The 27520-nt window shown below is 41.2% G+C and overlaps 2 protein-coding genes across 2 annotated transcripts in view; both read right to left on the reverse strand.

Annotated features, from left to right (window-relative positions):
* Positions 1-14545, reverse strand: part of C22H3orf49 (chromosome 22 C3orf49 homolog) — a 144702-nt gene extending 130157 nt beyond the window's left edge. The window contains 2 exon segments of the mRNA XM_070776391.1: positions 12711-12745; positions 14492-14545. The gene's annotated coding sequence lies outside the window, so the exon portion shown is untranslated.
* Positions 9-14613, reverse strand: SNTN (sentan, cilia apical structure protein). Its single transcript, XM_019985080.2, has 4 exons — positions 14492-14613; positions 12711-12745; positions 4708-4847; positions 9-410 (listed from the first exon to the last, which is right to left on the reverse strand). The coding sequence occupies exons 1-4, from the start codon at positions 14599-14601 to the stop codon at positions 252-254; spliced, it is 444 nt and encodes a 147-aa protein (XP_019840639.2). The 5' UTR covers positions 14602-14613; the 3' UTR covers positions 9-251.
* Between the last annotated feature and the right edge of the window lie 12907 nt (positions 14614-27520).

The following is a 27520-nucleotide window of genomic DNA, read 5'->3' on the forward strand; positions in this document are numbered from 1 at the left end:
AGCAATGCAATATTTGGTGGTATCAAACCTATTATATTATAAAGCATCAGAGATTATATCATGTTATTTAAACATTCCTGAAGAGTGTGCATAGATTTCTGTAGTGACAAGGGGTCTGAATATTAGCAATCAGACCCACCCTAGGCAACCCCAGGTGCACGATCAATTGATCAAAAATAAAATGAAAACATTTTAAATCATTTAACATTGTATTTTGCCATTAATTTGCCTAACTATTTATTTAAAGCTGATTATTGTGTAATTTTTACACTCCATATATTTTGGAGCAAATCTGACATTATAGTGACGCTTAACAGTAAGACCATGAAATCCTCAAAATCCAGCTTATTTTCTGTGTGTTCGTCAAGTTCAGAAAGGAGGTCTTTGTACCTTGCTTTGGTTTCTTGTCCCTGTAAGAATGAAAAGTAAAAAGCCTAATTCATTGTGCTGCCTTGGTTTTATAGATAATAAGCAATAGTAAACATGTTATTAACATGTCAAGTTGCTACCAGCCCTACTAGTCAAGCAATGTGTTACATCTTTTCATGGGTTATCTGAGTGCTCACAGTGACCTTATTGAATACGCATTATTTTCCCACTCTACAGTGGAAGGCCAGAGACTCAGTGAGAATAAAGTAATTTGCCCCAAACTTCCCTGGTGGCTCAGACGGTAATAGAATCTGCCTGCAACACAGGAGACCTAGGTTCAATCCCTGTGTCAGGAAGATCCCCTGGAGAAGTGAATGGCTATCCACTACAGTATTCTTGCCTGGAGAAATTCATGGATGAACAGCCTGGCAGGCTACAGTCCATGGGGTCATGAAGACTCAGACATGACTGAGCAACTAACACCACATCATCACAGATAGCTATGAGCGTGGAACCAGGATTCATTGCATTGGCTACCTGATTCTGGAGTCCTCACTCAACCGCTAAGCTATATTGCTGCTACTGCTAAGTTGCTTCAGTCGTGTCCGACTCTGTGTGACCCCATAGACGGCAGCCCACCAGGCTCCCCTGTCCCTGGGATTCTCCAAGCAAGAACACTGGAGTGGGTTGCCATTTCCTTCTCCAACCAAAGCTATACTACCTCTCTACAAATACAGTTACTGTTATGCTTTCTGATTTTCAAATTACAATCCCTTTGTCATTGGAGGTATCCACTATGTGATCTACAGAGTTTGATTATCCAGAAAAATGGAGTAAAATATGCTAAAAGAAAGTATGTGCTTTGAAAGATTGTTTAGCACTTAGCTTGATCATAAATCAAACCAAAGTTCATCAAACCTCAGAAAGAGATTGAAGGAAAACCTGTGAAAAGCACATAAATGGAGAAACTTTTCAGTTCCAAGCTCAGCTTGTGAATTATCTTCCCAAGTGGCATAAAAAAACATTAAGGTCATTTGATTCACTGCATTTAGTTTAACCCCAAACCCTCATCCATGTGCTGGCTGTAAAAAAGGTCATTGCAGCATGACTAAGGCACTTCAGGAGTGATGATACATTCCTCTCACAGGCTTAAGACCTTTGATGTTTTCTAGGCTGCTCCTCAAGAGGTGACACTTGCCAGTGAAGGTGGAAGGACCTATGTCTGCCTGCCTCAGAGCAAGCAGCCCTTGACAAGTGTGAAGCACACTGTTTGCCCCCAGGTCAGAGATTGCTGGAGGTCTATCTCCTCTCTTTTTGCTGTGCATTTTAAGAGCACGGAGCTGATGGAGGTCCAGTCTTTTTGGGCTTGACCTGCCATCTTGCTTTTGTATCTTCTTAGCAGTGCATTTAGGTGCTCAGTTTTATTATCTCTGACTGACTACAGGGGGATAAATAAGATCCCCCAAATTACGTTTAGGTTTATGAGGAAGGACATGTTCCTTTCAGACCCTGGACTCAGCCAGAAGGTCCAGCTCAGTTTCCCAGAGAACCCTGCGTGAGGATTTAGGAGGAAGCCCAGTTGGTTACGGAGACTCTTACACTCACTGTACGTGCCTTTGGCACTCTCGCAGGGCAGAGCAGGGAAGGTGGCCCAAGACAGCATTCTGCCATGACGCTGCGTGTCTGGCAGTGGGACTGCTCAGTGGGACCACTAAGACTGAGGCGGGTAGGGCTGAGCAATCCCCTCAAGTCCCTGAAATACGTCTCTACTCTCTTCTGGAGGAGAGGGCGGGATTGCCCTGTATCTGGCTTAGTCTGCTGCTAGAGAGCCCGGAATCGGCTGCCTTTCCTGGGTTTAGTCTACACTGAGGGGCACGAGGCTGAGATGTCTTTCCTGGCAACTTTGGTTTTAATTCTTTTCCTCGGATGTTCTCAGAGAGATAGTGGATCACATCAGGATGAGACTCATCCACTAGGTCCTCATTCTCACACTTGTCAAAAGCTCACTGAGGACTTGCCAAGTACATGCAGTGCTCTTTTTCTCTCTGAGATTTGATGCAAACTGATGATATAGGATTTTCTCTCCCACCCTCTCTGTAAAGATTCCTCAGAATTTTGGATCTCTTGTCAAATCTTATCTGATGTTTCTGGCTGAAAAAAAAAAAATAGCTTTAAAAAAATTATTGCAAAAACAATACGTATTTAATATTGGACATACAGAAAAAAAAAACACAGAAGAATGTAAAAATAACCCTTTACCCTATTACCTAAAGATAGCTAACTATTATTAACATTTCTTTTCAGTCATTTTTCTGTGTCTCACATGGTAGTCTCTGTCTCTCTCTTTCACACACACACACGTGCACAAGCTCTTTTTTTACTTTATTGTGGAACAATGACAAATATAACCGTATATATTTAAAGTGTACAATGTGATGATTTGATACATATGCATTGTGGAATGATTACCAAGATCAAGATAATTAACACATCCATCACCTCGCACAGAATTAACGTGTGTGTATGCGTGTGGTGACAATGCTTAAGACTTACTCTCAGAGACTCTCAAGTATGCAGTACCTCATTACTAACTAGGGTCATCACGCTGTGGATTAGAGCTTCAGAACTTATTCTTCTTATAGCTGGAAATGTGTACCCTTTGACCTAAATCACCCCTTTCCCCCAGCTCCTGGCAACCACCATTATATTCACTGTTTCTATGAAACAGGCTTCTTAAAAATTCACTTCTTTGTGGAATAAAAAAACAAAAAAACAAAAAACACTTCACACATGCTCTTTGGAAATAATCCTAGGAAGCTGTGCCTTTGACCCAGACTCCCCAGTGGATGGCACCTTATGTAACTATAGTACGCTAAAACCATACACATATTTATATTTTAAAGGAACTATAATATTTCTCTTTTATGTATTTCAGAATACACATAGAACCTGAGAGACTGTTTCCTTTTAAGTTTTTTCTCTCTCTGCCTGACATTAAATGCTGGTGGTTTAGGTTCAGCATGAGGCCCTCTTTTCTTCCTACCTATTGTCCCAAGGCTACAATTTTCTGAAGTTTGAACACGTACTGCTGGTAGAATATAACGTGATTTTAGGTGATGTGAAAATAAATATTAGATAAGAATGTACAGTCATCTATGTTTTTTACTATCTTCCATTTCCACTCACTAAATTTACATTTAGAACAGTGATCAAGTTCCTTTATAAAATAATTTTAAGTAGAGTGTTAACTTAAAAACTTCTAAGTAAATTTTAATACAGGCTATAGGTAGATACAGGAAAAACCTTGAAGATAGGGGACTTCCCTGGTGGTCCAGTGGCTAAGACTCCACACTCACAATGCAGAGGGCCTGGACTCAATCTCTGGTCAGGAAACTAGATCCCACATGCTGCTACTAAGACCTGGTACAGCCAAATAAATAAAGAACTACTTTTTAAAAAAAGTACTGAAGATAGCATCAAGTGACTGAGGTTTGAGAAAGATGCCTCTAGAGGATTTAGGTCCCTCCCTCTGGTCACTCGCTTAATCCAGATCTCTATTCTGACCATTCTGCTCACATATCCTATTGCTGTCTGAATTTATCAACTTTAAAGTTTCAAGGACACCTTAAGCTTGACACAAGCTGACAGAACTCATCACCTGCCCCCACCTCCCACCCCACCTCCAATCTGATTCTTCTCCAGTCTTTCTGTTCTCTGAAAACGGATCCACCACCCATTTCTTCCCACAGTCAGAACTGACATATCATTATTTGCTCCCTCCTGTTCTTCAACGGTCACAGCAGATCCTGTTCATTCCACCTTCCAAAGGCCCCTTATACTTGCCACCTTAGCCCAAACCAATGTCTTCTTGTATTTGCATTCCTTCCCCACAGTTCCTCTCTTCTTTGCCTCACTCCCCACCCTCATGGAGTCTCATCTCCTACTGCAGCTGGTGTAATTTCTTCCTCGGGAATTAAGAAACCATCCCTGGCTTCCTCCTGCCCACAGGCTATGCCTCTGTAAGACACGGCTTCTTACCACCTGCCTGGCTTCCTCCCTCACTGCTTTTACTTCCCTCCTGCTTTTCACTAATACTTATTGGACCTCAAATGTCTTTGACATGCTTTACATCAGATTCCCTACTTGGAATGCCACCACTCCCCACCAGCCCTCACCCCTAGATCACTCTTAATCTCATTTTTCAGATCACAACTATACCTTAATTTTCCAGGAGGTCTTTTTTTGACCACCAAGCCCAAAATAGTCCCTCTGTCTTACTCTTTCATGCCAGCTGTTATGCTGTGGCTCACATTTCTTGGTGCCTGTTAATTGTCTTACCTCTGCGAAATTCTTAAACTGGGTTTGCAGCAGATTTTTGGCAGTAGCTTTTCTGAGTTTACCATCAGGGTCAGAAGAGTTTCTGAAAACCAGAGCGGCGGTGGCAATGGCTTTTTCCAGATCTGAGCCCTTGCGTAGAGCTGTGAGAGAAGAAATGTACAACCGTGTAGCCTAGGTTAGAAATGACCCTCCCAACTATCAGGCTCCTCCTTCCAGGGGAACCTGGGGAACAGCGCTGGAAGGTGTGTGTCAATGTGATCCTGACCTTTAGCTTTTTGCCACCTATCTGAGGGTGGAACACATCCAGTGTTTGATCCTGGACCTTTAAACAATGGAAAACCAAAGTCCCTTCAGTAGCAAATAAAATTAGTAGAATCAGGATGAGATTTAGCCCCTGCTTGCCATATGACCTTGGGAAAACACCTGACCTCTCTAAGCCTTGGTTTTCTGATATGTGATTTCATTTAGTCAACAAATATTTACAGAGCACCTACTATGTGCTTGGCTCAGTCCCTGGCATTAAGACACTTCACTGAATAAGACAAAGTCCTTCTCTTGTGGAGTTTATATTCTGTGTCAGAGCATCACACAGGCCAGTGTGGTAAAGGAGAATGACATCCAGGATAAGTCCTCTGATGTCACGATAGATGAGGGATCTCTTTGAATCACGGCCTCAGTCACAGTGATCTTCCCAGCTGGCTTCTCTGGTTTAAAGTGTGCTGCTAACTCAGTCCTTTCCAGTGGGGAACACACAGTGACACCTGAGAACTACTCAAGGTTCAGTGAAGAAAACTCTTAGCCTCTCTGTTCCCTCAGCCCTCGGTACATCCTCTATTATAGAACTTCTCCCACTTTATACTTATTGCATGTTTGATCATCTTTCTCTCAAACTGAAATGCAAGCTCCATGAGGCCACAGATCACAGTTTTTTAAATCACTATACTCCCAGTGACCAGCAAAAATGCCTGCTATGTAGTTGTTGCTCAGTCGCTAAGTCATGTTCGACTCTGTAATCCCATGGACTGCAGCACGCCAGGCTTCCCCATCCTTCACTATCTCTCAGAGTTTGCTCAAACTCCATTGCGTTGGTGATGCCATCCAACAATCTCATCCTCTGTTGCCCCCTCCTCCTCCTGCCTTCAATCTTTCCTAGCATCATTGTCTTTTCCAATGGGTCAGCTCTTCGCATCAGGTGGCCAAAGTATTGGAGCTTCAGCTTCAGCATCAGTTCAGTTCAGTCGCTCAGTCATGTCTGACTCTTTGCAACCCCATGGAATGTAGCACACCAGGCCTCCTTGTCCATCACCAACTCCTGGAGTTTACTCAAACTCATGTCCATCGAGTCAGTGATACCATCCAACCATCTCATCCTCTGTCATTCCCTTCTCCTTCTGCCCTCAATCTTTCCCAGCATCAAGGTCTTTTCAAATAAGTCAGTTCTTCGAATCATGTGGCCAAAGTATTGGAGTTTCAGCTTCAGCATCGGTCCTTCCAATTAATATCCTTTATATATTTTTATATTTCTTTAGGATTGACTGGTTTGATCTTGTTACAGTCCAAGGGACTCTCAAAAGTCTTCTCTGCAGGTGCCATTAAACACTGTTGCATGAATGAACAGGAAGAAATGAAGAGAAAAACAAAATCCAATAGCTTTCTGCCCAGGTAATGTGCAACAATTGTGGATTCAAAGAAAGATGATCAGTCTGAACACTGACTTCTGTATGGAGCACTTACTGTGTTCCTGGTAATTTCTGAGCTGCTCAGACACAATCAGAAGTGGCCTCTGCCCTCATTGATCTCATAATCTAGTGGGAGAAGAAACAGTAATCAAGAGGATAATGGATGCATACATATGGGTTTGCTTTATATATATATTTTTTGATAATTGTTTCTCTATATACACATATATGATGCACATTTACAACACATGATGTATGAGGCAAAGAAGGTATAAAGACAGAAAAAAATAGAAAATGACAGAGTGGATCTGGGAGAAAAAGTACTGATATATATAGGTGGTCTTGGAGGCATCTCTAGGTAGATTATTATTTAAGCTAAGACTAATATGAGAGGAAGGACCTGTCAATAAAGGGTGGAATGGATCAGCCTGAGATAAGGGTGGTGTTCAGAGTCCAGGCTCAGGAAGCCCCATATGTGAAGGCTCAGGTCAGGAGTATGGCACACTGGAGGAGCTGAAAGAACAGTTGTGCCTGGAGTCTAGAAGCTGAAAGTGTTTGATTAGAAAAGTGGGTAGGGGCTAGACCATGCTGAACTCCTAGGTGATGGAAAGGAATCAGGATTTTCTTCAATGGTTAAAGAGAAGGCATTGAAAATTTTAGGTTTTTTTTTTTTTTTTTTTTTTCCCCGATTAAAGTTAAATGGAAGGACAACAGTTAAGAGGAATGGGTGTAGGGAAAGGGTGTGTGGACCTTCTCAGTTTTTACTGTATCTCTGAACAGAACTCAGACCAAATGGTGAGGCTACAATTTCTGTCCATAAACATCTGCCAAAGCATTCTAAATCAAGGTGTTGGCCTCAACTGCAGAATATCTTGGATATTTACAGTTTTTGGCTATTATAAATAAAGCTTGTAAGAACATTTGTATGCAAGTTTCTATATAGACATGATTTCTACTTCCTTGGAAAAAATGCCCAAGAATACAATTGCTGGGTTATACAATAGGCCCATTTCTTGTTTTTAAGAAACCATAAACTGTTTTCCATAGTGGCTATACCATTTTACAGGCCAATGGGCTTCCCTGGTAGCTCAGATGGTAAAGAATCCACCTGCAATGTTGGGAGACCTGGCCTTGATCCCTGGGTTGGGAAGATCCCCTGGAGAATCCCCATGGACAGAGGAGTCTGGTGGTCTATATATAACCCATGTGGTCACAAAGAGTCAGACAAAACGGAGCGACTGAGCACACACACAGCAGTGTATGAGAGATCCAGCTTTCCTTTATCGTTGCCAGCATTCAGGGTTGTCACTATTTATTATTTTAGCCATGCTGATATGTGCATAGTGACATCTCACTGTGGTTTTAAATTGTATTTCCTAATGGCTAATGATGCTGAACGTCTTTTCATGTGCTTATTTGCCATCTGTATATCTTCCTCAGTGAAACATTTATCTGTTCAGATCTGTTCATGGATTTTACTCACTTTCTAAATGAATTAAAACCTTTTTTTTTGAGGTTGGAGAGTTTTAAATGTTTCAGGACACAAGTCTTTTTTAGGATATGTGATATGCAAATATTTTCTCCCTGTCATTATATTGTTTTTATTCTCCAATGGAGTCTTTTGTGAAGGAGAAGTTTTTTCATTTTTATCAAGACAAATTTATCCATTTTTCCTCTTATGAAATATTTTTGCCCTAGGTATAATTAAACAGTGTATAATTTTGTGTTCTGTGTTTAAATCCATGATCCATGTTCAGTTAATTTGTGTGTAAGATATGAGACTTGGGTAGCGGTGTATTTTTGTAACCTGTGGATGACCAACTGTTTCAGTACCAACTCTTAAAAACTCTATCCTTACTTTGTTGAATTATTTTTGCATTTTGGTCGACAATCAGTTGAGCATATTAGCGTGAGTCAATTTCTAGGTCCCTTATTCTGTTTCACTTAACTATGTATTTATTCCTCTGTCAGCCTCATACTATTTTGATTCCTGTAGCTATCTTGTAAGCCTTGACACTGAAGATTCCTCCCACTGTCTTCTCTTCCAAAATTATTTTGGCTATTTTAGGGCTTTCTCTTTTCCACATAAAGTTTAGAATAAGCTCATCTGTTTTCTAAAAAACCTGAATATTGTGGTATTTCATTGAACTTAGAGAGCAACTTGGGGAGAACTGATGTCTTCATGTGGTTGACACTTCCAACCCATGAACACAGTATGTCTTTCCATTCATTATACCATTTTATAGATGAAGACAGGATCTGATCTTGCTGAGGATACACGACCAAGTGACAGGGCTTGGATCTGATTTCATGTTGAAAACATAAGCTTCGTGAAGACAGGGATGTTTTGCCTGTGGAATCTTCAGCACTCAGAGAAGTGCCTAGCATACAGGAAGTGCTTCACAAATATTTATTCAATAAATGTCTGTGGAATCTGTATCCTCAGCCTCTTCTGCCTTGATTTCCTCTTTGGCTTCTGATCCTCAGTCTCATTCTGACCTACGGCTTCTGTCTGCTCATCCAGTGGCTGGCCCTTCATCTAGCCTACTATTCCAGCCTCAGAAAGTTCTCTGTGTCTTTGGGCTCTATGTTGAGCTCGTTCTCCTCCTATCCTTATTCACCTCTTCCCTTCACTTCTGCCACATCTTGAAACCCGTATTTAAAACTTAGATTGTCCTCAGTTACCCAAGATTTTCCTGCTCATCAACACACAAAGGAGATGGCATATTTCTTGTAGCTCATGTCTGCATTTCCTCAGCAGAGGTGTATGTGTTTGAGTGGGTGGGGAGCTGGATGATGGTAACCTTGAATTTAAGTGGCTAAAAAATAAACTCTGTGTATAAATAGTCTTATTTTTAACAAACAAATTGTTTAGAGGAAATATCTGAATTCCTTAAGAGGTAAATATCCCTTCTGTAATTTTTGCCAGTTGAGTTTTTTATTAATAACTCATAATAACTAGAGAGGGCTTTAAAACGAGCTGTTCTACTGGGTCTGAGACTTCCCAGGGGACACAATAACCTCTTCCTCTCCTGAATGTGCCCTTCTGGCAGGCAGTGGGTGAATTTCCAAGCTGTGAGTGAGCTTGAAAATAATGATGGGCACTTTTCTTGTTTACTATGTGCCAGATGTCTTTCTAACATAATCTTATTTAATGCTTTGTAAGCCAGAAAGGTAGGTGCTATTTGCGTCTCAATTTTGCTTATTGGACACTGACACATGGAGAGATTAAGAATCTAAGGTCACACTGCTCAGGAGTGGCAGGGGCAAGATTTCAAAGTCTGTCTGCCTTCAAAGGCCACAGAAAGATCTGCCAGTTTGGAATAAGTCCTTCTAAGAGCATCGCCACAGAGAGTGTGGAAACCAGACACTTCCCAATCCTCTGATGAAGTTCAGGTCTGCCTGCATTTGAGAGGGAGACTCCATCTGGAGTAGCCCACTTCTTTCCCTTCTCCTCCATTCTTTTAAACACAGCATGGATTTCCCCCTAACTGCAAAATAACATATGCTTGTGGTAAAAACAGAACAAGAAAAACATTAAAAATAAAAGATAACAAGGCACTCCAGTTATCCTACCAATACTGGTGATACTTTGCAAGGCGTTCTGGTTTCCTGTTTTTATGGTTGAGTTCTTTCCTTAGTAATACTCAGCATGTTGCCTCCTGATTCCTGTCCTGTCTGCCTCACGGAGTTGTGAGCGAGTATGTGAAAGCATATTGTGAAGGGTGAAGTGCTATTAAAAATGCACAGGCTCGACGTTTGTTGTTTGGCGTCTTTTATCAGCTCTTGCTTTTGGAGTGGAGGTGGTGGAGAGGGTGTTACACCAGGCACGCGTGTCCATCTCTCCGGTTAGTTTCTATCTCACTTTTTACCCTTTAATGATACTAATCTGCCCGTAGTTTCTTATAACCCTATCTTTCCAACAAGTTCTTACTGCCAGGCTCTGTTCTAGTTCTGGGGAGAGAGGAGTAAGCAATATTAAAAGAACAATCCTGGAGTTTGAGTTCTGAAGGACAATAGTAATGAATGATTATGAATTCCATGCTCTATACGCCAGCCACTCCTTTATGGGACCTATATGATTTGACTCATTTAATCTTTACGTCTGTCCATCCTCTCAGGTGGCCCCAGTATCATCTCTGCTTTATACATGTGGAAACTGAAGCACAGAGAGGTTAAGCAGCTTGCTCAGGTCACACAGCAGTCTGGCCCCTCACCATGATGCATACAGTCTCTAGACATTGTTTTCCAGGCAGTGTATTCTCAAACCCTGGAATTGGGCTACATGCCCCTCCTTTGCGCTCTACTTCCCTAAACATAAACTTGTCTGAACCCTCACATTGAAACACTCTGTTCATCGGTCTCAATTTCCTTCTACATCAGTGCTGTCCAAAAGACATATAATACAAGCCCCAATTATAATTAAAAATTTTCTAAGTAGCTGCATTAGAAACATTACAATAGAACAGATAAAATTAGTTTTAAAATATATTATTTAACCCAATATGTCAAAATATAACTTCAGCCTGTGATCAACATGAACAAAGTATTCAGATGTTACACTTTTTTCCCTACTAAGTCTCTTACATCTGATATGTATTTTACACTTATAGCACACTTCTATTCAAACTAATTGCATTGCAAGTGTCCCATATCCAGGTGGCTAGTGGGTATCATATTGGACAGTGCAGCTTTAGAGTATATGTTCCCTGAGGGCAGTCATTGCATCTTATTTATCTTTGCATTCATTCCCAGGCCCTAGCATGTTGTAGGCCTTAGCACATGTGTGCTGGACTGAACTGACTTGAACTTGAGAACCATCCCTGCCTCTTTAGCCTCAGCTGCTCTGGAATGTGGAACCCTAAACATGAAATATTTCATTTAGTCAGTTCCTGATATTTTAGTGTAGTAGAAACACAACTGTCATTTCTACAAGGGGTCAGAATGACCTTAGTTTAGAACTCCTACTATTATTTTGCAAATGAAGAAGATCTACAGGAGAAAAGTGGCTTGTTTAAGTTTGCATCAGTTGTATACGGGAGAACTAAAAACTGATCTCTGTTCTTTTCTTGCCAGATCAATAGTTTTCCCAATACTCAAGCACTTCTCAAATTTTTGCCTCTAAATCTATTTTGGATGCTAGAGGCAAATATGTGTTCAACTGTCATTCCATCTACCTCCCCCAAAAGGTCAAGGGCATAAGTAGCAGGAAGAGAAAATGTGGATTGGTGCTGACTTCTATTCCATGATCTAGCCCTGTCTTATTTCCCCGAATAAAACTTAAAATTACCAATGAATAAAACAAATTCTGGCAAGATGAACCCTATTTATCCTGTGTTTTCTTAAAGCATGAGAATAAATGTGACCCAATGGTCTAATGTAAGGAGTCTGATACTAGGAATGATGTGTGTCTATGTGTGTGTATGTGTGTGAGTGTGTGTTGGAGGGCAGTGTGGATGATAGAATTATGATCCCCCCTCAATCTCCCAGAGCGGGTTGTTATGTGAGAAATGTCAAGTACATTCATCATGTCATGGACATGATATTTTGTCACTGACAATTATCAAAGTGCCTGAAGTTGTGAAACAGAAATCATGGATAACTTGTGCTACAATGGTGTAAAAACAATACTTTTGTCAAGATGAAGATTTATTTAAATAAAAATATTAAGTGTCTCCTTTGGAAAAATAGAACAGCCATCTAAGAGGGAAAATAACTACAATATAGTGGGATCCAGCTGTATTTGTTATTCTGTAAACAAGCCACATGTTTTGGAATAAGATAATGATCCAACTCTATGAATGCATCTTTTCTTTCATTGTTATTTCCATGACAATATTGTTCTCTCTAAAGATAGTTTACCGATAAAGTGAAATTCTAAAGGCAAATGTTTACACCTCAGGAGTTTGGCACACTATATTTTGCTCAATCAACAGAGGCAGTTGGGGCTTGACTTTGTCTTGAGTACCACTGAACATTCATGCATCAGAGGCTGATGGTCTTGCTCTGGACACACTGCGGACGCCACCTATGGAGGGCCATGTGGCCACGTGGGATGAACACTAAATTAGGAGTCAGGGATCCATGTACCTGGATCCATTATAGCTCAGGGATCCATGAGCTATAATAATAGCTCAGCCTTTAAATTTGGGTGAGTTAATTCCTGTCACTGGACCTCAGTTCCCAAATGTTTAAAAAGGACATTATAAATGTTTGATGCTTTATCTGTAAGTTTTCTTATATCACTGCCCTATTATTTTTAACCCTTGGCATGCTCTCCTGGTAGAGAAGCAACACATACATCTCCATCACCCCAGGCCTTACCTTTTATTGAAGCCAGCTGTTTGGATATTGAAATGCTGCCAACAAAACAAAAGAAACATAATGATTCAGGGAGTTTGGGTATTGATATCAGCATCAAAAGTAAGGTAATACAATGATTTAAAGATTATTTTCAGTAAATTTGCACTGAGTGTTCTGACGAAGCACCTGCCTGTCTTTCAAAATCCTTTCTCCCCTGTCACATGGTTAAGAAGTACTTGGCGATGGCTGGCCTATATAGCCTAGTCTTTCGTGTAGTCTTGTAAACATGTGAGCAAATGCCCTCTGATGGAAAAAGAGAACTGACCACCTTCTATTCAGGCTCTTCTGCGCCCTTTCCTGTTTCTAGCCAATTAACACAGAAATTATCAGGCGCACCTTGGAAGCCTCATCTTGAAGCCACATCAGCCTGGGGCCCTACATGGTTGCATGGAGTAAAACTGCCACAGACTCGGAATCCCTACTCTGAACAGTCACATGAAAAAGAAAAAAATATATATAACTTCTTTTCTGTAAAACTTAAGGGTTTGAAAGGAATTTGGCAGTAAGTAGTCAAGAGACTGTGACCCTTGGGGCCTCAATTTTCTGACTTATAAAGTTAGGAAGCTGGACTCTAATATCTTGGAATTTTTATGGTCTTCTCTACGAGATACTCTTCTTTTTTTATAATTTATTTTACTGCAGAGAATTTTTAAAGTCTTTATTGAATTGGTTATAATATCATTTCTATTTTATGTTTTGGTTTTTTGGGCCACAAGACTTGTGGGCTCTTAGCCCCCTGAGCACGGGTCGAACTGGCACCCCCTGCATTGAAAGGCAAAGTCTCAACCACTGGACCACCAGAGAAGACCCTCCAAGATTTTCTACTCTTGATTTTCTAAAAACTCTGCACCATCATTATCCCCTTCATAAGATATGTGACCTTCATTCTATGTATACTTTGTACAACATACACTTGCAATATGGCTCGTGTTGTTATTATTTTTTTTTTTTGTCAAGATCTCCTCCATAAGTCTGTGCTGCTGCTGCTGCTGCTGCTAAGTCGCTTCAGTTATGTCCGACCTTATGCGACCCCATAGATGGCAGCCCACCAGGCTCCCCCGTCCCTGGGATTCTCCAGGCAAGAATACTGGAGTGGGTTGCCATTTCCTCCTCCAATGCGTGAAAGTGAAAAGTGAAAGTGAAGTCGCTCAGTCGTGTCTGACTCTTAGCGACCCCATGGACTGCAGCCCACCAGGCTCCTCCGTCCATGGGGTTTTCCAGGCAAGAGTATTGGAGTAGGGTGCCATTGCCTTCTGAGGCCCTTGAAAACAAGAGTTCTGCAGATTCTCCATATCTTCTACCCTTGGCCCTGTGGAATACCTAGCACCTATTAAGTGTTCAAAATTTTTTTCAACCAAAGTGGGTTCCCTAAGGGAATTACATAAGGAAGATATTTTTTCATTTATTACCCATAATTCTATAGATTTGAATGATCTGAAATCATTTCCTTCTCTCATGGATACTTGAAACAATATGTCATACAGCAAAATCATTACCAGTTTTGATTTACGAATGTTTTCCAAGAGGCAATCAAAGACATTTGTGTTAATTTTATCACCTTTTCAGTTTGCAATCAACACTGCAAATTTGTTCTCTTTAATTTTCCAACTCAATTTACAGATGTATTGAAGTGGGTAATAAGCACCACGCTTGCACGATCTTGGCTACCACATCATGGACATAACTCTTTGGAAATATACCTGCAAGCCTAAATGAAACTCAATAAAGGAGAGTCAACTGACCTTTTGGGCATGTTCTTAGGTGCTAAAGTAGATGTTGGGGCTGCAGGAGGATTGGGCTCCCCTTCCAAGCGGAGTGCTTGGTCCTGAGTACTGTGCACGCAGCCACACATACTCTGGTCTCCTGTTGTGTGTTGGCTCTTCCTAAGCAACAGTTGCTTGGCCACTGTTGCCAGTGTCATTCACTCCATGACAACTAAACAGTGGCTCCTGTAGAAGAGCTGTATTCTATTGTTTATTTGTTGACAGACATTAAACCATGCATGCAGTCAACAAGTATTTGGTGCCTGCAGTGGGCCAGCCACCCTGCAAGGTCCTGGGGACCCAATAATGAGAAAATTCAGACATGGATCTTGATCTCAGGGAGCTTAGTGGGAAAGACTGATATTAACCAGGTAACACACAAGAAGTCACACGTATGACATTACTGTGCATCCGGGATTCTGTGAGATTGGCATCAGTCAGGGAAGTCAGGGAGGCAGCCCTGAGGAATTGATGATTGATGCCAAGTAGGAGTGAGGAGGAGGACATGGTAACTCACTCCAGTATTTTGGCCTGGAGAATCCCCATAGACAGAGTTGGACACGACTGAGCGACTAAGTACAGCAAAAGTAGGAGTGAAGTAGGTGAAAGGGCAGGGGATCCACGCTATAGACAGACGGGGGAGCCTGTGCTAAACCCATTGGCAGGAACCATGGTGGTGATCAGGAAGGACTGAACAAATGCCACAGTGGCTGTATCAAAGAAGCTGACAGGGAGAGAGGCTCCAGGTAAGGATGAAGAGAAGGCATGGTTGCTAGATTACATAGGAAGTGACAGATTACGGTAGGGAATTTTCACCTTATGTCAAGAGACTAGGAAACCCTTTGTGAGCTTTAAGCAAAGAAGCTGATAAATTTAGATTTACATTTTGGACACATCATTCTGGCTTCATTGTGCATAATGGTTTAGAGAAACGAACAAAGTCAATTCAGGAAGCTCAGTAGGAAGGCTATTTCACTTGTGTCAGCTTAGAGCTCCTTCTGTAAAAGCTGGGGGATGTCAACTCAGTCAAATGAGTCTGGGTCAGGGAAGATATGACCAGCAATTACTGAGATCACTGGTAAGTTGATGGGTGAGAGGAGTTAGATCTCAAAAGAGGCTAAGAATAGTCATTATTACGGCTTCCACTTGGCTCCAGGGACACTGCTGTCATTACTGCATCACTAGTCACTGCTCCACCATATGGCCATGCCACTCACTCACTGCCTATTTCTCGTTATGGTTTTTTTTCTCTCTTGTTCCTCTGCTGCTGCTGCTGCTGCTAAGTCGCTTCAGTCATGTCTGACTCTGTGCGACCCCACAGACAGCAGCCCACCAGGCTTCCCCGTCCCTGGGATTCTCCAAGCAAGAACACTGGAGTGGGTTGCCATTTCCTTCTCCAATGCATGAAAGTGAAAAGTGAAAGTGAAGTTGCTCAGTCGTGTCCAACTCTTTGCAACCCCATGGACTGCAGCTCCATCCATGGGATTTTCCAGGCAAGAGTATTGGAGTGGGGTGCCATTGCCTTCTCTGCTTGTTCCCTCTACCTCTTGACTAATTTCCTTAGCATTTTTCAATTAAAGAGCGGAGGGAGAGAGAGTTTGATTGGCCTCCCTGATTACTGCTGCCCATGCTGGTCAGAGTTTTAATGCCAGCCTGCTCCACTGGTTGTCAGTTAACCTATGCAATTAGCTCCGTTGGTTTAGGTGATGACCCCACGCCAGCTTCACTGCCCACATTAAAACAGACAGCTGGTTTCCTCAGCAGAGAGCTCTGAGAAGGTTTCTGAGAATCTGGATTTGTAGCACACATGCTGGAAGATTCTGACGTGGACTGTATTGGAGAACTGTTGGCAGTGGTTTAGAAAGAGACTCTAGAGCAGTTTGAATTCCGACTCTGCCACTTACCAGCTGTGTTACCTGGGATACGATCTTTCAGATGGCTAAGTCTATCTCCTCATTTGTAAAATAATACTTACCTTCTGGACAGAGCAGTGTCTGATACATGAGGAACAATCCATAAATAATAGTCACAGAGAAGATGGCATGAAGATGATGTGTCATCATGGTCCTGGCAGGACTAGAGACACCCATGAAGGGATGCCTTGGTTAGGAAGATAAACATGGGTATCGAGGCACCCAGAGACTAGAAACAACGGGAGGCTTACCACACTTATCTTACAGGGGCAAAGAGAGGAACACAGGATGATGGAGCCGAGGCAGAGCCAGATTCCTGGAGCAGGGGCCATTGGACAGAATGCTTGGTTGAAGGGAGGCAGCCATGGCTGCAAATCAGGCAAAGCAGGGAGAGAACGGGGAAGAAATATTCCGCCCCCCGCCCCCCCGCCCCCCCCACTCCACTCTCTCATCTCCAGCCTCTGTCTCCCAGTGACCAAACCAATCAGGAAACCAGTAGGAAGGAAGCCTGGAAGGTGGAGTCTGAGGAATTAGCTTCCTGGGAGCAGAGAGAAGGGCAGAGACTGGAATAGGAGGGAAGGGCAAATGAATGGGCAAGAAGCATGATGACAATGACCATGATAATGGTGCTGATGGGGGCCAAATACTGGGAATCAGGCTTATTGATAACTTTCTTCTCGGGACTGAATCAAACTTAGGATTCTCAAAACGAACAAAACATAGCAGTATCTACAGACAGTTCAGGTGATAAGATACCTTCTTTCCTTGACTCGAATCTCACAATATCGTGGAGCATTTAGGCTATTTGCACATAGTGTCAAAACATCTGGAGAAAAAAAACATTTACAAAACTTCCCATGGCCAGTTGGACCCTCTGACATACAAGGATGGCATTTGAGTGTGTTGAAGTAGGTACAGCTCGAAGAAAGGAAAAGTGTGGCTGGTAAGCAGGAGTTTGACAAACGACTCCATGAGGACTTAATGAGTGGCGCACCAGACCACCTGCCTGATGGCTGTGGCCATGGGGCTCAGCGGCTGCGTCAGCAGATCAGCAGTTTATAAATGGTGCTGATGTCTGGTAAACTCCCTGAGTGAGAAAAAATGTAATCACAGGAGAGTGTTGTTTTTTGTGTTTTTTTAAACCAGGTTTGCTCTCACACTTTGTTTCATTCTCCTGTTCCTTATTGAGCCCCAATTAAATAGGAAGTCATGGAAGTCAGGTTCTAAGACATTTGCCTTGGATGGTTCAGCTTATGGTCTTTTCAGGGGGTCACTTTTTCACTGGGGGCTCTGGAAGTTCAGCAACTCCAGGGATTACATTCTGTGGAGTTTCAGAACCTCTTGGAGCACACACATTTTTTATTCAGGTGTGCGTTTTCCTGGCTGAACGGGCTGCTAGAGTCCCTGAGTCTCATAATCACTGTAAAAGTCATGACAATAAGCAAATGCCCCAGGGTGGTCATTGCTGTTGCCGTTTTGAAAAGAACCCAAAGCCTCACTCCAGGAAGAGCAGTGTGTGGGACCTTAATTTCTCACTCAGTTAATGTGACTGTTAAAATTTGTGTAGTGAGTAACTGGTATTGCCTTAAGTGTGTGATAAATACATTTTTTATCCTCAATAACCATTAGGAATAGGAATTGTCATCATTTATAAGTGACAGAATTGAAGCTTAGAGGGGTTAAATGACTTGTCCAAAATCCTCTGGTTAATAAATGGATGGGCTTAGATTCAAACTTAAGGCAGGAGGGTTTCAATCTTGATGTTCTTTTTATTATATCATGTTGCCTCTCACTGTATTATTTCATCATTAATGTTAGAGCTGCAGATCTTATTTCCTGAGCTGACACCCAACTCTCTATAAATCCTATAAGACATATTACCAGAATTTTCTAGCACATATTAGCTTCTTTCTCTCTGTATCCCCAAAGCTCAGTTTACCTCTATTCAAATGTCTCTAATGGTCTTTGTAATTAGTTGATGTTTCTCCTCCTCACTAAATGCATCTCTTAGAACGTTCTTTGGCAGATTATGGCTTGCATTGTGCAGTGCCTTACATGGATGAGGAGATCAGGGCTTGCTGAGAGCACACAGCTAATAAGAACTGGAATCATGCTCCCCATCACGCTTCCCTGGACAGGGACTATGTCTTAATTATCTTTGTATCTACCTCTCAGGTCTAGTATCATGTTCAGGAAATGTTTATGAAATTGGACATCTCTTGATGACTGTGTGACCCAGAATCTGGAATGTGATGTCTGCTGGGGAAAGCAGCAGTACCAGGTATCTGGTACTGGGAGGTCCACAGTGTTACTTGCTCCCTCCTTGCTTCATTCTCAGGAACCTGAGAATCAAATGAAATCCCCAGGGAGAGGGTGTCAAGCCCACTGAAAGAAAAAGTGACAAAGACAGAGTGTGTTTTGCACTTAGGCCCTTAAAAATGATTCATCAGTGTATATCACAATTTGTCCAACTGATGAGTATCTGGGTTGTTTCCAGTCTTGGACCATTATGAATAAAGCTGCCATAAACATTTTTATAAGAGTATTTTTGTGCACATACACTCTCATTCCTCCAGGTATATGAGTGGAATTCCTAGTCATAGGGTAGATTATGTTTAATTTTCTTAGAAACTACCCAATACTTTTCCAAAGAAATTGTTTCCTTTTATACTTCCACCACCAAGAGTTTTGGTTTTTCTACATCCTCAACAACACCTGGCATAGCCAGTCTTTTTAAAATTTATTTCTTTTGCAACTTTCAATTTGCATTTCCTTGATGACTAATAATACTGAGTGCTTACTGGCTACTGGGTTTTCTTCTTTGGAAAACTACTCATTAATAAAAAGAGAACAAACTACAAATATGCACAAGAACCACATACTGAATAAAGAAGCCAGACACAAAAAGAACATATATGCTGTAGGATTCCATTTGTATGACGCTCAAGAACAAGAAAAACAAATCTATGGTGACAGAAGTTAAAATATATGCGTGGGGGAGTGGGAGGCACAAACTAATGGCAGTAAGACTGGCTCAAGGATGTGCTGTACAACAGGGGGAATATAGCCGAGATTTTGTAATAACTATAAATGTAAAGTGGCCTTTAAAAATTATACAAAATTAACTATAATAACTACAATAATTAATACTATATTATTATAACACAATAATTAATATAATAATATAATGATTAATTGTGGTAATTATAATTAAAATTATACAAAAATATAAAAGTTAAAAAATAGATAACTGTTTATTTAAAACATAAAATAGTGGCTATGCTCTGAAAGGGACAGTGATTGTGAAATAGCTTGAGGGGACTTTCAGGGATAATGAAAATATTTAATATCTTGATCTGGGAGGGAGTCACCTGGCTGTATACATAAACAAAATTCTACTCTAATAACGTTCATTAAAATGTTTGGTAAATGAGTTATTCGAGAAAGATGAAGTTCAGGAGACGTGGATTGCCTCTGTTTGCAGCCACTATTGAGAAAGGCATTGATGGTACTCTTTATTCACACACCACTGCAGTCCCCCCAGCTAAGGGAACATTGGCATTGAGTGCTGGTGCTCAGCTCTTATCTTCGAGCACTGTCACTTCTCCCACTAGGCAAGAATACTCTCATTCTTAAGAACTTACTCCTTCAACTAAATGTGTCATCAATTCTGTTAGTAAAGATGCTCCTTTCCTTTTCAATAGGAACTTGATGGGAATAATTTAGTTTACTGAGTTCTTCAATTTTGTTGTCACAAACTCTGTTAAATAAACTACAGAGTTAGGCCCCGGGCACTGGGATAACAGATATTGATTTTTTTTCAAGGCCTAATCCAATTCTGTTATTCTATAGCTAGCTCTGTTCTTTTTTCTGCAGTAAAAGGAGACCAGCAACTTACTTTCTTTCCTGCTGAGACAGTGTGTTATGTAACCAGGCAATAGCAATCTAACTTTGAGATGGAAAAATCATTGCAGCCTTTGACACCCTCCTTTTTCTTGGTTGAATTTGCCAAGCTGGTACAAAAAAACTGAGAGGCCTACTTCTATAGCCAGATCTCCTTTTGTTAGCCATAATTATAGACAAGAAGCACAGGTGGTTCTGCTATTAATTTTACATTCCATCTCTGTACTCTATCATTTAATGAGTCTTTACTATGTGGTTGATATGGTGCAAGGTACATTTTTATTTATTTTAAAATGTAATCTATCTCACTTATTTCTTTAAAAAATGTTACTGCAGTATAGCTGCTCTACAATGTTGTGCTAGTTTTTGATGTACAGCAAAGTGAATTAGCTGTGTATACATATATCCCCTCTTTTTTTGGATTTCCTTCCCATTTAGTCACCACAGAGCACTGAGTAGAGTCTCCTGTGCTCTACAGTAGGTTCTCATTAGTTATCTACGGAGGTATGTTTTTATTTTATAAAATTATGGTAAAATGCACTAACATAAAATTCACCATGTTAATAATTTACAACGTACAGTTTAGTGGCAATAAGCGTATTTACATTCTTATGCAACCGGCACCACCATCCATCTCCAGAACTCTTTTCATCTTGCAGCATGAAAGTCTCCCCCTTGAGCAATAACTGCCCACTCCCCCTTTCCCTCACTGTAAGTATATACCACCTCTCATTTACCCATCCACCCACCAGTGGATGCTTGAGGGGCTTCTCCCTTTCGGCTGTTGTGAATAATGCTGCTTTGAATATGGTGTACAAATACATGCCTGAATCCTCGTTTTCAACTGTTTAGGGATTTATAACCAGGAGGGAAATTGCTGGGGCACATGGTAATCCCATGTTCAGTTCTTTGAGAAGCCACCAAACTCTTTCTGAGGAAATACCATACTGGTTTTCACAACAGCCGCGCCATTTTACGTTTTTACCAACAGTGCACAAGCGTTTCTATTGTCCACATCATCGCCAATACTTTCTTTTCTCCTCCCGCCCCACTTTTTCTTTTTTTTGATAGTAGTCATTTTAATGAAGTTTATCTCATTGTGGTTTCAGTTTGCATTTCCTTAAGTACGTGATGTTAAATGCCTTTTCATGTGTCTATTGGGCATTTGCATATTTTCTTAGAACTATTTATTCTAGTTCTTTGCTTAATTTTAAGTCGGGTGGTTGTTGTCTTTCTCTCTCTCTCTCTTTTTGCATTGTAGCAGTTCTTTATATATCCTAGGAAAGCTGTGTATATACTCATATCTTCATAATAATATGGAATAGAAGTGTCATTAACTTACCTTTATAACTAAGCACCGTGCAATACACACAGAAAAATTAACTTGCAATTCATTCCCCAAATATTTATGGAGCCCTAAAGGTTTGTCTAGTCAAGGCTATGGTTTTTCCTCTGGTCATGTATGGATGTGAGAGTTGGACTGTGAAGAAGGCTGAGCGCCGAAGAATTGATGCTTTTGAACTGTGGTGTTGGAGAAGACTCTTGAGAGTCCCTTGGACTGCAAGGAGATCCAACCAGTCTATTCTGAAGGAGATCAGCCCTGGGTGTTCTTTGGAAGGAATGATGCTAAAGCTGAACCTCCAGTACTTTGGCCACCTCATGCAAAGAGTTGACTCATTGGAAAAGACTCTGATGCTGGGAGGGATTGGGGGCAGGAGGAGAAGGGGACGACAGAGGATGAGATGGCTGGATGGCATCACTGACTCGATGGACGTGAGTCTGAGTGAACTCTGGGAGTTGGTGATGGACAGGGAGGCCTGGCGTGCTGGGATTCATGGGGTCGCAAAGAGTCGGACACGACTGAGCGACTGATCTGATCTGTTAGTCTGACACTATTAAAAGTAATGAAGACACAAGAATGAAAAAACATAACAAAGAGCCCTGCCCTCCTAACAGCACACATTCTAGTAGGGAAACACACAATAAATAAGATAAAAATGTCAAATACAGAATACATGATGTTTAGAGAGCTTCCTTTAACTCTTTTTCAAAGCCGATCTGCTGGCAACAAATTCTCTTAGTAGGCAAGGGGAGGGCGCCTCAGGACTACCAGGTGAGGCACAAGCCCAGGGTTCCTACACTGTCTCAACCAGCACCACGGCAGGTAAGAGGAGTTATTACAACCTGTAGAGGATCAAGGTCCTGGCCTACTCCTCAGCGTCCTCTGACATCCCCTGATGCGGTGGTTGGGGACCCTCATTACAGCCTGGAGAGGGAGGGAGTCTAAGGTCATCACTTGATCTTTGTTGGTTGTGAGTGGGGCATAGTTGTAATGGTGCCTGGCTGCAGAATAATAGTTATTTTCTAAATGTTTTCTGTCGGGCTAGGCTGTCTTTTCCCTGTCCCTTTGTGTATAGAGAGGGTAAGCTTAGGTTGGGGCTCTTATTATCTGTGCCCTTGGTGTTTTGGGTGGGTGGTACCTAGCGTGGGATATATGAGGGAAAAAGAAACCCTAGGGAATTCGGTGGCTTGTGGTTTGTGTCCTGAAGTCCCTCACAGTCTCTGTTCTGTCCATTTATTAGACTTGTTTGTTTTATGTATAATGTCCAGGGTTTTCAGTTGTGCTAAGCAGGAGGATTCGGGAAGATATGTCTACTCTATCCTTCCAGAAATGGAAGTCCCTGAGTAATTTTAGAAACATTAGCTGATTTTAATACTTGCAGTCTAATTATGAACAGGCTCAGAGAGGTTAAGTAACTCGCCGAAGGATCCTGTTCGCAGAATTGAAACCTACAGTTTACACACCCTCCCCATGCTTCCCAGCCTATAGTGGCACCCACACTGATGGAATTCCGTGCATTCTGGTCAGTATCCCTGCTGCTTCCACATACTGTGTAGATGGTTCCTCATTTATCTTGCCCGTCTAATAACTTTTATATCTACGTTTTGTTAACTCTTTTTTTTTTTTGTATGTCCGTGCTGTTGCAATCTCATAATGGTCTGCATTGAGATGGTCCTATCTTTCTAATGGGACCTTGCCACTAAACCTTCATGCTGACAGCCAGCACACACTCCCGCAGATGAGGAGAGATTCAAGCGTCCTGTAAGTACTATTAGTACATAGCAGAATTTGACCCTCATATACTATATATTTTACATGATATCTTTTTGGTTTGTTTTCAATCAAATGGTTCTTTTGGATTTGTTATCCAGAAGCCAGCAGGCACTGGGGCCCCTAGACTGCTGACAGTACAAGGGGCTCCCTTGTCAGACTCTTTTCTTCTCTTTGGCTGGTCACTGTTGGCAAAACCACATGAAAAAAAAAAAAAAAGTGTGGCTTTGCTATGGGCCTGGCTGGTGAAGCTGCCAGCAGATGGCTTAAAGCATTTAACTGCTTGTCCTGATGTAGTGGAAATTGAATTTCAGAATAAGAATGCTGGACATTTTATTGGTCTGGGCTTTAATTATCTTACAATGTAATGGGAGAAAAAGCGAGAGCCTTTCATTTTCCACTGGCGACTGTCATTTTGCAGACCTTTCTGATGTGTGCTTAAGGTTGGGGAGGGGGGATTGGTTCTGGTGGCACTGGAGCAGTCTGTGGCCCCCACATGAATAAAACATACCAGGTAATTGCTGTGATGTGGCTGACACACACATGTAAAATCAATGCTTATTATCCTGTCAATTAACACAGATTTTAATTAAACAAGATTTTAAGCTCTGTGATTGTTGGAAATCCCTCACTGATGAAGAGGGTCTCTAATCTCTTTGGTTAATCCTCGGGTTCTTAATTTAGGATTTTAATGCCCACAGGGGGAAGAAATCAGGCAAGAAGGCTCAGCTCCAGAAAATATGTTTCAAGAGGTTTGACAGAAAGACTGAAGGATTGTTCACCCTGAAGATGAAATGCTTGCTTGCATTTTCCTGAGATGGTAGCTTATGTGAGGAAAAGGCTGGCTTTTGAAGTCATCTCAAAGTGTTTAATGATATACATTCAAACTTTTAACTTATTTTTGAATAAGTATCACATTTTCAGGCTTTAAACTAAACATATCAAGCATATAGTGAAATTTTCCTTGCTATTTCTGTGCCACATTTACCCTGTGTTTTTTTTTCTTCCTTTCCCTTATAGCCATCTCCATCTGAATTAGTTAGAATGTCTGGATTTTTGTTTGTTTGTTTGTTTCAGAAAAATTGCATGCGTGGTTCTCATAGAGAATTGAGACTGTCTCACATCCTTCAGAGGACCAGCTACAGAATAAACGAGGACATAAATCCTGAACTATAAAACCAGGGACCCAGGGAGACATGACAGACTGATGTTTCCCCCTTTCTGTCCCTACTGTGGATCTTTTGGAGGCTGTGTGCTGCCTGATTTCTAACAAGCCACTTTCTGTGTTTCTGAGAGTGGGAGAAGTCATAGAATTGCTCAGCTCAATAAATAGGAGTGTTTTGAGCCTTTGCTAATGTCCTGATGGGGATCTAGACTGTCCTCTCCTGTTTCCTTTATTTTTTTCCCCCACTTAAAAAAAATGGAAGTACAGTTGATTTACAATGTTGTGTCAATTTCTGCTGTACAGCAAAGTGACTCAGTTATCCATATAGATACACACACATTCTTTTTAAGTATTCTTTTTCATCAGTTTATCCCAGGATATTAGTTCTCTGTGCTATATAGTAGGACCTTGGTGTTTATCCATTTTATCTATAATAGCTTACTTATCTATTCCTGTCTTCCCCCCAGGGAACTAGAGGGCTTGGCCTTCATTCAGACCTTTATTTTTTTTAGCTTATGTCTCCAGCACGTGACTTTTCAAATTCAGTGAAAGTTTTTTTCTAGCCTGGTGTCAGAGTTTGAGACTAATCTGCACTGAAGAAGTAAAATAGAATATGATATAAATCTCTACTGCTGCTTCTGTGCTGAAGAGAATGTGATTTAACCTGGAGAGACTTGGGTTCCCAGAATCCCAGCAAGATCTATTTTCTTTTAGCACTTTTGTTTTATTCTATTTTAGATTACATTCTCACTGTAGTGTGTATATGGGTTTAAATATATGGTTCTGATAAAACTTCCCTTTAAAAACTTGAAACAGCTGGCAATATGTCTTCCTAGTGGCATGTTTGAAATTGTACAGATACAAAGAAGCATAACCAAGTTGTAAATAGTAATAGCCAGTCTTGAGCCCAGCAGAGATATTAATACACTGAAGAATCTGTTTGGAGGGTTCTAATTTCCGTAACAAAATCTATCTCCTCCTGGCTCTGACTTTGGGAAGTGGGGCATCAGCAAGTTGCCTTGAACTCCTAACACCTGTCATGATGATAAATTGTTACATGGCACCTCTGCTTGAGAAAATCCCACTACCAATTTTAAGTTGCTAGGCCCTTTGTAGGATTCACAGAGCACAGAGTAGACCTAAAAATAATACCCAATAAAAATGAGCTGAAACCCCAGTTAACTTCCACCTGAGTGTCACCAATACCACTGATGAGCAAGAATTCTTATCTCTTCATATTCTCTGAGATTACTTCTTTTCAAATATATAATTTAGGACAAGTGTTACTTTTCGAAAGGAACACATTTGGGGACAATTTCTTTATAGTTGCATGAATTAGAAGAGATTCTTGTTTCCAAGTAGCATGTTTGAAATTGGATACATACAAATAAAGATAACCAAGTTGTAAACAGAGATAGCCAATGTTGAGCCCAGAAGATATTAATACACTGAAGAATCTATCTGGAGGGTTCTAATCTCCCTAACAAAATATGCTTCGATGGGCCTTTTGTGGTCACCTATAGTTTTCATATATTGATAAATGTCTCACCCTTCCAGGAATCCTCTATTCCATCCCTCATTTTCATCTCCTCCGTGGTTTATCAATACCTGCAATTTGCTTACTTGTTACTTAATGGGGGGCAAGAGCTGCAGAGGGACAGGATGATGCAATGGATAGTCCTTCACATGTGGGCTTCAGGCCTTTCCCGGCTTGTGATCTGGGGGTGCTACAAACAGGGTATCATGAGTCAATGCAGGTCAAGGGTTTCAGGGAGCCCTTTCTGGGGCTCACTGTGAGCTATCTGCGAACATGCTGGGCATTTTTCAAAGGAGAGTTAAGATTCTTTTTCATCCCTGGCAAGTCGATATGTTTTATCATCTGTAAGTTTACGTATTTTATGAACAATCTTTAACATAAGAATCTGTATAACATATCACATATTTGTTCAACCAGTATTTATTGAGTGCCTAGTATATTCCAGCCACTGTTTCAGGTGTTGAAGACACAGGTGGGCACAATCTGGTAAACAAAGTTTCAGCCCTTAATGAAGTTTATATTCAAGCGGGAGAGATTTAAAGTACAAGTAAACAAATGAATACATAATGTAATTTCAGGTCTCTGTGTAATCCTTCCCACTGGGCTGTAAGTACATTGAGGTGCACTGTATTTATTCAGTTGTTTCTCCAGTCATCCGCTGGACTGAAAGAACCTTTGGTACCTCAAGAGTCCAGCTGTAAATGATGCATTTTAATTTCCTCGGGCACTTTAGCAGGGAATGTGATAAACATTGTCTACCTGACTGGGAGTGCTGTCAAAGTTGGTCTCTCTATACATGAGCACTGACAAGCCCTTGTTCACCCCATATTAATGCTATAGGTTGGGTCATTTTCTCACAGTTAAGGCTATTGATTGGAACAACTATCAGTTTTAATCATTATTATCAGCTTCTGAGCACTCTGACTAGGCAGAGCTGCTATGAAATTTGCTTACATTATATCATTTTACTCTATACTGGTGGCACAGTGTGGTAGGTAGAATGCTACTCTCTTCACTACCCCCAAGATGCCCAAATTCTAATCCCTGGAACCTATGGATATGTTAGCTTTTGTGGCAAAGGGAACTGAGGCTGCTGATGGAAATACATTTGCTAATCAGTTGACCTTAAAGTCAGGAGATTATCCTGGATTACCCAGGTTGGTCCATTGCAATCACAAACTTCCTTAAAAGTGAAAGAGAGGGGTGCCAAGAGGAGGTCAGAGTGATGCAACATGCAAAGAACTTGACCTGCTGCCACTGGCTGTGAAGATGGAGAAAGAGGAGCATCAGCAATGGCTTCTAAGAGATGGAAGAGACAGGAAATGGGTTCTCTCCTGGAGCCTCCAGCAGGCAACAGAATCCTATCAACCTTTTGATT

Source organism: Bos indicus, chromosome 22 (genome assembly GCF_029378745.1).
Source record: "Bos indicus isolate NIAB-ARS_2022 breed Sahiwal x Tharparkar chromosome 22, NIAB-ARS_B.indTharparkar_mat_pri_1.0, whole genome shotgun sequence".
In the NCBI taxonomy this organism is placed as follows: domain Eukaryota; kingdom Metazoa; phylum Chordata; class Mammalia; order Artiodactyla; family Bovidae; genus Bos; species Bos indicus.